Source organism: Rhinolophus ferrumequinum, chromosome 10 (assembly GCF_004115265.2).
Source record: "Rhinolophus ferrumequinum isolate MPI-CBG mRhiFer1 chromosome 10, mRhiFer1_v1.p, whole genome shotgun sequence".
In the NCBI taxonomy this organism is placed as follows: Eukaryota; Metazoa; Chordata; class Mammalia; order Chiroptera; family Rhinolophidae; genus Rhinolophus; species Rhinolophus ferrumequinum.
In genome coordinates, this window is record NC_046293.1 from 29,208,450 (window position 1) to 29,218,049 (window position 9,600).

At 40.1% G+C, this 9,600-nt stretch overlaps 1 protein-coding gene across 3 annotated transcripts; it reads left to right on the forward strand.

The window, feature by feature from the left end:
• The first annotated feature begins 1,641 nt into the window (after positions 1–1,641).
• Positions 1,642–9,255, forward strand: PDE6H (phosphodiesterase 6H). 3 transcript variants are annotated; one of them, XM_033118093.1, is made up of 4 exons: positions 1,642–1,751; positions 5,132–5,335; positions 6,365–6,405; positions 8,801–9,255. In XM_033118093.1, exons 2-4 carry the CDS (start codon positions 5,202–5,204, stop codon positions 8,875–8,877), a joined length of 252 nt encoding a protein of 83 aa, XP_032973984.1. In that variant the 5' UTR covers positions 1,642–1,751; positions 5,132–5,201; the 3' UTR covers positions 8,878–9,255. The 3 variants fall into 3 exon arrangements, with proteins under 3 accessions (XP_032973984.1, XP_032973983.1, XP_032973985.1); XM_033118092.1 differs by lacking the exon at positions 1,642–1,751 and adding an exon at positions 2,182–2,299; XM_033118094.1 differs by lacking the exon at positions 1,642–1,751 and adding an exon at positions 2,188–2,299 and having other exon boundaries at positions 5,161–5,335.
• Positions 9,256–9,600: the final 345 nt, after the last annotated feature.

Consider the following 9,600-nt stretch of genomic DNA (forward strand, 5'->3'; position numbering starts at 1 on the left):
AACAGACTCAAAGAGGTGACAATGCTCTTACATAGCAGAGACTGGTAAAAGCAAGCCTACACAAGGGTCTAAAAATAGCACTTCTCAAACATTAATGTGCAAACAAATCACCCTGGTACCTTGTTAAAATGCGTATTCTAATGCAGTCAGCCTGGAGAAATGTCTGATACCCTACATTTCTAACAAGTCCCCAGGTGCTGCTGATGCAGTTGCACTGTGAGTAGCAACATTCTTGCTCTTTCCACTGCCTTTTGTGAATTGCAGTCCTTCACCTTCATTCTCAAAGAAATGAAAAATGTGTGAGGGTTTGGCAGATAAGCACATAAATATCTATATGCTTCGTGTGTAGGAGTAAAGGAAGATGTGATTGGTAATAGAGACACAGTGGAGGACATGGAAAGACCCATCCAGAGACGAAACACTCTGCTGGCTCTGAAAGGTGTTCGCTGCCTTCAAAATCACCGAGTTTTGGTAAAGACCACAGGAAAGCTTATAAAAAAACAAAACAAAACAAAACAAACAAACAAACAAAAAACCCCTTAAGCTGTGTAGCTGTCCATGTAATCTGCTTGGGGCTTCAGGTTAAGAATCTTTCCCTGCTTAGGAGGGATAAATTGACCTTCTTTCTCTATAATCTTATGGAGTACAATTCTCTAACAAGTAACCATTTACAGACGGCGCTCTGAAACTCCCTGGCAAGGCATGAGAGTGGCCAGCAATGCATGGTCCATGCCTGCTTTGTTGGAGCATAGTAGAAAGACAGCTGAATATGCAAGTCTTTTCTAAGCTTGGGACTGGCTTCTAGTTCTAATACTAACTTGATATGCAGTCTTGAATGAATCACTTAATTTCTCCATGACAAATTTGTCAGAAGAGCTTAATGATACTGTCATGTGGACTAGGTCTATTTAAAACTGTATTAAAACTTTTTAAATACTAGTGGATCAATGCAATTGGAAGACAGAAGCCAAGTGTCCCACTAAATTGGGTTATAGCTTGGGCCTTATACCCTGAAGCCTTTGGCTATGGGTGTAATCCAGCAATTAATTCTCAAATATATGTCATCAGTGAAGAGTTCCCAGCTATCACTTAGGCTCTTTCACTGTCAAGTATCACTGAATTTTATGTCATTCCTGATTTGTGGACTTATCTTTCTGAGGAAATAGATACAATGCCAGTTAGGGAAAGAGAATGTATACTTTACAGTGTCACTGCTCAGATGATCACACACCCACTGCAGCAGGGGGCACTGTGGTTCACTCGCTTCTTTTTAGTTATCTAGAGTCCCATAAAAATTACGTCATAGTGAGTGTGTGTGTGTGTGTGTGTGTGTGTGTGTGTGTGAGAGAGAGAGAGAGAGAAGTTGTATACATGAGTGTGTATCAGGAAAAGGAAGGCATGGAGGGTAACAACTGAAGGTGGAGAAGGACAAAAGATCTTGCATCACAATCTGCAAATCTACTCTTGGATATTAACACTTCATGTGTATTTGTGAATTCAATATCTATTTATTGACAGGAGATAGCCTAAGTCAGTTTTGTAAGAGTAGGCAATGATCAGAGAACTCCTAAGCCTATCCCAATCACACCCCATATTCTTTCCACTTCTTTGCAGCTGGGTTGCTAAGCTGATGACAGTAAGATTAGGCAGCATGAGGGTTTTGCAGAGAGATAAATCAGGATGCAAAGATCCTTTATCCATCTACTGTGAAGAAGGCAACCGGACAGCTTATAGGAGCACCATTCAGCTCTGTGAGTATTTCTCAACTTCTGGTGAGTTTAAGCAGAATATAATCAAAGGGCTTTGGGGGTGGGTGGGGTTGGTTGGCTCCAAAACAAAGAAATGGGAAAAGAGAACACACCGAACCTGTGGGCCTGGACGGGGACTGGGAACGCAAACAGAAGGAAACATGAGGGGAATACACCCAGACTTCCTTATGATGCCATGTGATGCCATGTGACCCCAATAAGTGAAGCTTTGTTATTACAAGCTCACTACAAACCTTCATTACTACATTCATTTAGAAGGAACCAAAGCGGACCGTCCCTTTTTTTTGTGGCTCCATAGAAAACAGTTTTCTGGGAAAGGAGCGATCTAGGACACTAAATAACCACAGAGCAAACAGGTCTTTACTCGCAGGTTGTGCTTGAAAACTTGGCTCAGGCACCAGGAAGCTGTCATGAGAGCGTGAGGAGAAGGCCAGGGAGAGCCAGAGCCCGTGTGGGAACGACCGCAGTGCAGTGCAGTAGCTTAGCCTGCTCCCTCTGAGGCTGACGTGTTTGTTCCAATCTGAAGCAAGGTACTTGCTGGACTTTTGTGTTTGTTTCTTCATGGCTTTGGTTTGGGTCTTCCTTGGCTCTCCAAATTATTCGATTCTCTCTGCTTCAGTAGGACCCTGGGTGACATTTATGGGCCCAACCCCATCAGTGGAGGAAACAGTATTCTTGCATCTATTTCTTCCCCACTCTCTATCTTAGTCCATCAACATTAACGTTATCTGCCCATATCTTTGCTGAGAAAGAGGGAACAGGAAGTGCAGGGTGATAATGGCAGCATCAGAAAGGCTGACCCAAGAACCTTCTGACACTGCTTTTCCGTCGCTAGAATTTATGGCGGATCATTGTCTGTAGCTTTCTGCAGCTGAGCTCTGCTGCCTCAGGTCTAAGGAGACACTAACCCCACTTCCCTGTAAAACTATCTATGCCTTGCAATGCTACAGTCAAGGTTGCTTAGCCAGTTTTGTGGAGCAGGAGTTTGAAACTATGTCTACTTGATTCTAAAGCATACTCTTGTTGTACTGTATTACCCCCCAAAGGGTAATTTGACTAATTAGGGTAACCTTAGGCCCTCACAAATTATTGTTGTTTTTTTTTAGTATAAGTGGGTACCATTAAGTATTTGGGATATACTGATACTAAAAAATCTGTTTGCTGTTTGTCTGAAATTCAATTGAGCTGGGTGTCCTGTATTTTTCAATCACTAAATTTGACAATCCTAGTCCTAGTGGGCTCTCTAGATGAGAGGAAGGAAAGTTTGTTGTCTCTTACTACTTTGAAAGAATTGGGAAATCCCAAAGACTTGATGTAAGAGACATTCTCTAGTTATTCTCTGTGGGTTTGGCAGAACTGGGATGTGTCACTTACTGGTGGCACACTCTGAGAATAATGCTGCTTTGGCTGCCCTCCAGTGATTCACATGAACCACACTTGGGAGAGGCACGAAAACTGCCTGTTTACCAGAGCAGGAGAGGGCCCCCAACACAGGTACTGGGATCAGTGAGCAGAGAGCTGGCAGCTCATTTCCTGAAGTCACTGAGGGCTTTGTAAGGTGGAGATCAGCTGATGCCTTCTGTATGGTTTGATGGACAAGGTCACAATCTCACATTCAAAGTATTAGTTCAATTTCTTAATTTATGTATTCACTCATTTGACACATATACCTGGCATATGTACTAAGTGCCAGGCATTGTTGTAAGTTGTGTGGCTACAGAAATCAACAAAAACTGATAAAGCAGCCTCATGGAGCATAGTCCAGTGTGGTGGGCAGGGAATTAGGACAAAATCCATACCATGAGCAGATGATTCAGGGGTCTGGCCAGGCGTCACCATCCCTGGGACCAGCTCCCAGATCAGTCAGTGTTTGTATTAAATAAGTTGAGGACTGAGGAGAGGGTGAAACTAGTAATTGGGAAAAGGAAAATAAGGAAAAATCTTGGAGGCAAGGATAATAATTCAACATGATTTTGAAAGCAATAAGAACAAGTTGATGAAATTATACAATATAAGATTTGGGGGATGTGCAATGTGGCAGAATGGAAGATGGTTAGCACAGGCCAGAAATTGTCAGGGATAATTGAAGCTAAGAATACCAGCATAAATCTATAATGGGTGAAATAAGGAATACTATGAAAACAAAGCTTCCAGGCAGTAGATTATGGAAGGAATTGGCTTAACGTGAGAGACAAGGCTACTTGGAAGTTCTTTGAAGCTTTTCACAATTTTCCTTCCCAGGGTAAATATTGTCAACTTTTGTGATAGAAAAGGAGAGAGGGGAAAAAAGTCCTTTAGTTTAACATATTTATTTTTTAAACTTACCTTTGTTAATCATGTTCTTTTGTTTGTACTTAAAGAATAACCATGTACATTTCTGTAGCTAAAGTAAAAGTCTGAAAAAACCATATTGGGTAGGTACATGATTTGGATGGAAGAAAATATGAAAGATTTCTGAGAAATGTGTGGCTGAAGAACCTCATGTCTGGATATGGAGTGAAATCATAAACTTACTAGTTAATCACTCTGTATTGACTTCCCTATTCGTGTGTGTGTGTGTGTGTGTGTGTGTGTGTGTGTGTTGGGATGTATTGAATACTTTCACAGGTATTGGTATACCTGATTCAGAGCTCCCCCTGAATCAATGACCAAATGACGACATTGATGACGACATTGTCATCCCCCAGAACTGGAAGAGAAACCTCTGGATCATGTGAGAGTTAATAGAAAGACTATAAAGAACAAAGGTCATAACAAATGGGTCACTAAACACTTAGAGTCAGGTTATTTTGCGACTGGATGAAAAATATGTAAAGCTTAAATAACATGAAAGTGCTGTAAAGACTGTAGATATCATTTGGTCCCTTTTCCTCCCTTTACAGATGGGGGAAGTGGTAACCATAGAGGGGAAGTAAGCCATTCTAATACATTCACATAGAAAGCTAGTGGCACATTTTTTGGAACAACATATATACCTAGATTTTTGAAGTCTATCTATTGTCAGTTTATATTTGACTATATTGAGTGCCTCCATTGATTTATACCATATTTTCTTTCTTTTTTATTATTAGTTTCAGGTGTACAAAACAACATAATGATTAGACATTTACACCCCTCACGAAGTGATAACCCCAACAAGTCTACTACCCCTCTGACACCGTACATAGTGATTACAATACCGTTTGATTATATTCCTTATGCTGTACTTTACATCCCGAGTGTGCCATATTTTCTTTAAACCCCTTTAAAAGATAACTTCTCCCCGATTATGTCAATGCAAAACACTTGGCTCTTTATCAAGGAGCTTTTGTTTCCCAGTTTACAGTGAAGGTCTAATAAGCAATGTTCCTCATACCTTGCAGGGTTTTCTTTTTCTCTCTCACTGTCTAAGGCACCTGAAGGAGAATCATCAGTCATCCAAGGACCATCAGAATGAGTGAAAATACTACTTTGGTTCCTCCAGCTTCAAACCAGGGTCCCACCACACTATACAAAGGGCCCCCCAAATTCAAGCAGAGGCAGACTCGCCAATTTAAGAGCAAGCCTCCCAAGAAAGGTGTGAAAGGGTAAGATCAAAATGAAAAAAACTCTATTGCTTTTTTCCTCCCACGAGACTGCTTTGGTTTTGAGATTTAATGTTCACAATATTAAATAGACTTACAAAAATTTCCACCACACCTTCCTTCTCCTCTCTACCACAATCTTTGCTGAATCATGATTTTTTAGCCCTGGAATACTTCTTCTGTCAGCTCCCAGGTCTATGGCCAAACATAACATGGCAAATGGACCCTTTCATAGTAACCTTTGATTTGCCCTTCCTGACTTTTCTTGACCACTCTCTTTCACTAATACATCCCATGCTTTAATCTGGAATACAGAACCGATGGCCATTTCCAGAACTCAGTTTATTTTTATGGCTTCAAATCTAATTTCTTAAGTTATTTATTTTGCTCTTTTTTTTTCCTTTGGCAAAGTCTTACTTGTTTTCAACACCCACTTATATGTTAATTTCTTCCCGAAGCCATTACTGACTCTCTTAGATAAACAGTATTATTACTTCCATGTTTGCACTTTGTACATTCAGCTATCATAACTTGTAATATTTTATATTATGTTTATTTTCATCCGTTTCCCAAAACTGAGCTCCCTCAGAGAAAATTTGTTTTTTCCTTAACTCCCTGTGTCTAACACAGTGGCTGGCACCTAGTAGATGCGTAATAAATGCTTTTGGGTAACTAAACAAATGGACGAATTAATCATTTTAATGCCAATCACATTGCTTTCTCATTTTAATTTCTATTTAAAAAAGTGGTGCTTGACTGAATTTCTCCACTGAAAATTCTCTCTAACTCTCGATTATCTTAGGTTAAATTTTTATAGGGGATAGAATATCTCTGCACTGGGACACACTGTCTAAAACCTGCCTGAGTGGCATTTTCTTTGCCCTAATTCAATGGGAACAGAAGGAGTTTCTCAAATACAAAAGCCTAAACCTTTCCTTTTCCCCCCTTGAGTCAGGAAACTCTCCACGTGAGTCATTCCAGGACCCATTTGCTGTGATCTCAGCTAATTTCTCTTTTATTTTTTTCCCATAGGTTTGGAGATGACATTCCAGGCATGGAGGGGCTAGGAACAGGTAAGCCACCCAAAGACTTGAGTGAGGACTTTACACTTGAAATTTCTCTTTTTTGTCTGTTTTAGGCCTTAAGGGGCAGTTGAAAGTTACCAGGAAAACCTAAGGCAGCAGATCCTTTAAAGACTTAGAAATGTGGGGTTTTAATTTGACCTCCTAAGTAAGTACCATATTTCCCTGAAAATAAGACCGGGTCTTATATTAATTTTTGCTCCAAAAGACGCATTAGGGCTTATGTTCAGGAGACGTCATCCTGAAAAATCATGCTAGGGCTTATTTTCCGGTTAGGTCTTATTTTCGGGGAAACACAGTATGTGTGTGCTCAGATGAAAATACTCTAAAAGAAACCAGGGCAGGCCCAACGTTTAATGAATCTTCTTGTTTTGTTGAATAACTCTTGAGGGAATATAATGGTGAATTGTAGACTTTCATGGTAGAAGGATTCTCAAAGTTAGTCTAGACAAACTTTTTTATTTTTCAGAAGAGAAATCTGAGACATAGAGGAATTAAGTGACAATCTGAGGCCACCAGTGAGGTACTGGAAACAAGGGTGGGGCCTGGAGAACCTTTCCACTTTACCAGACTAACCACTCTCTTACCAACTTCCTCTTTTTACACACACCCTGGCACCCAGAACGGGATCCTACATACTGAAAGTATCCAACACAATATTTTTCAATTGCCTAGAAATTTTATTCATTCGATAATGAATGCAAATTGCTGCATATTCCTTTTAAAAAACTAATAGGCTTTAGTTTTTTAGAGCAATTTTAGGTTTACAGAAAAATTAAGTAGCGATTACAGTTTCTATATACCACCTCTGCTACCTTCCTCCCCCTGTACATAGTTTCTCTTATTATTAATATCTTACAATAGTGTAGTACATTTGTAACAACTGATGAATCAATATCGATACATTATTATTAACTAAAGTTCATAGCTTACATTAGGGTTCATTCTTTGTGTTGCTGTACAGTTAGTTCTATGGATTTTGACAAATGCAATGTCATAGACCCACCCTTATAGGTTCATACAGAATAGTTTCACCGTCTCCAGAATCCCCTATGCTCCATCTGTTCATCCCCCGCTCCCCGCAAACTGCTGACAACCTCTAATCTTTTATTGTCTCTATAATTTGGCCTTTCCCGTATTGTCATATACTTAGAATAATACCGTACATAGCTTTTCTAGACTGACTTCTTTCACTTAACGATATTTATTCATTTAAGTTTCCTCCATGTCTTTACATGGCTTGATAGCTCATTGATTTTTGTCACTGAATAATATATTTCACTATATAGTTATATCATCATTTATTTATCTTATTAAAGGACATCCTGGTTGCTTTCAAGTTTTGGCAATTATGAATAAAGCTGCTGTAACATCCTAGTGCAGGATTTTGTGTGGACATAAGTTATCAGCTCATCCAATACACTTTTGATAAATGGTGGCGCTCACAGTAATTGGGGTCCTTAACAGGCAATTCTCAGTGTATTTGCTACTTGCAGTCAAATGTCACTTTTGGGATCTCAAATAAAATTTCTAGCTACTTTATGAAGCTGATGTGCTATTTTTCTAAATCAACTGCCTCTATATTTTGACCAGCTCTATTTAAGACTGGAAAATTCACTTTGGGCTCTGGATGATATGCTTACCTCTGCCAACATATTTGGAATAATAGAAAGAGGTTTATGCCGACAGAAGGTCTGGGGTCTTTGACTTGGTTCTCGTCTCATCTCTACAACTGTGTGATTTTTTGCTAGGTGTTTGACCTTTCTGGGTATCAGCCAGCTTCTGTGTAACTCGGGGACTAAAATGTCTTATTGCCTCATGCAAGGGACTGGATTAGCGGATACCCTGAGATCACTTCTCAATATGCGATTGGATGTAGGCATTTCAAAATGTACAGGAACTGAAGAGCGAGTCAGAGAAGCCCAAGGAACCCAGAGGGATTGGTAGGGGTTAAGGAGACGGCGGGTTTTCAGATCACGGGAATTTAAAGCACTCCTATTTCTCATTTTAATCCCTGGCTTGACTTAAATTCCGCTTCTGTTCCCTCCTAGTGTTTGTGCTTTGGGGAGGCTCCACATGATGTACCCCCACAGGGTAGCCCCAGTCAAAAGCCTTGAGTCACCTCCCCAAAGAGGATGCAGAATAAAACCAACAAAGATACCTGGAGGGGCGTGTTCTGCGGGCATCAGGGCTCTGCAGAGGATTAATGAAGCAACTGTTCCGATCTTTTTTGGATTTCAGGGCCATTCTAGATAACTTCCCAGTCACCTGGACAATGAATTGGAAAGAGGAGTGAGGTGTCTTTGCCTGAAGGATGTCTTTTTGAGTAGAAGAGGCTCTCCTGGGGGTGAGGTTGACTTCTAACTTCTTCTTCCCTCTCTTGCAGATATCACGGTGATTTGCCCCTGGGAGGCATTCAGCCACCTGGAATTGCATGAGCTCGCTCAGTTTGGGATCATTTGAGGCACGAGAGGCTCTGCCATTCTCAAGAGTATCCGCTGTAACTTTGGTTTCATTTGCCCTATTGATTTATCTACCAGAGTCTTGAAGTTCAGTCTTGTTCGGAAGAGGTTTCTTTTGCTTACACAGTCATTTCCTATAGGTTACTGTTATCATAAGAATTCTCTTTGTGTCAGACTCTGTCATGTAGTTTAGTTTAGCTCAGAATAGTGGCTGAAAATTGATTTTTGTTAGGGCATTTCAAACTTTCCCACCTTTTCCTATCAGCTGGTGAGAAGTCATCAGTATTTCCCTAAATTTTGTTTATTTGTTTAGTCCTTCAAATCTCTCTTTGCTAGGGATTCTTTATGATTAGTAGTAGGTTTTTAAGATAACATTTATGTCACTTCCCTCCCCTTCTCATTTAATAAAGGAGATATTTACCTGGACTCTTAGGATGAAGTTGTGTTAAATTGTATATGCAAATATCTGATGCCCTGTTCTAAAAAAGAAAAAAAAAAAAAAAAAAGAAGAAGAAGGCACAGTCATGCAGGAAGTAAGCACAGCACAGTGGATGCGAAAGAGCATAGGAGTAAGAGTAAAGTCCTGATTCTTCTTTGTAACTTTGTGAATCGCATACTCTCTAGCTCTAAGTGTTATTGAACTAGGCTAGCCCTGAAGTCCTATGTGGCTTGAAACTATACAGCTTTAAGTTGGTGGAAGCCTGGAGATTTAAACTCAGGGCTC

Bases quoted from the DNA above. Each gene is read 5' to 3' on its own strand.
- PDE6H (XM_033118093.1), top strand. From the start codon at position 5,202: ATGAGTGAAAATACTACTTTGGTTCCTCCAGCTTCAAACCAGGGTCCC. The intron at 5,336-6,364 runs GTAAGATCAAAA...TTTTTCCCATAG, and splicing joins CCCAAGAAAGGTGTGAAAGG to GTTTGGAGATGACATTCCAG. The intron at 6,406-8,800 runs GTAAGCCACCCA...CCTCTCTTGCAG, and splicing joins CATGGAGGGGCTAGGAACAG to ATATCACGGTGATTTGCCCC.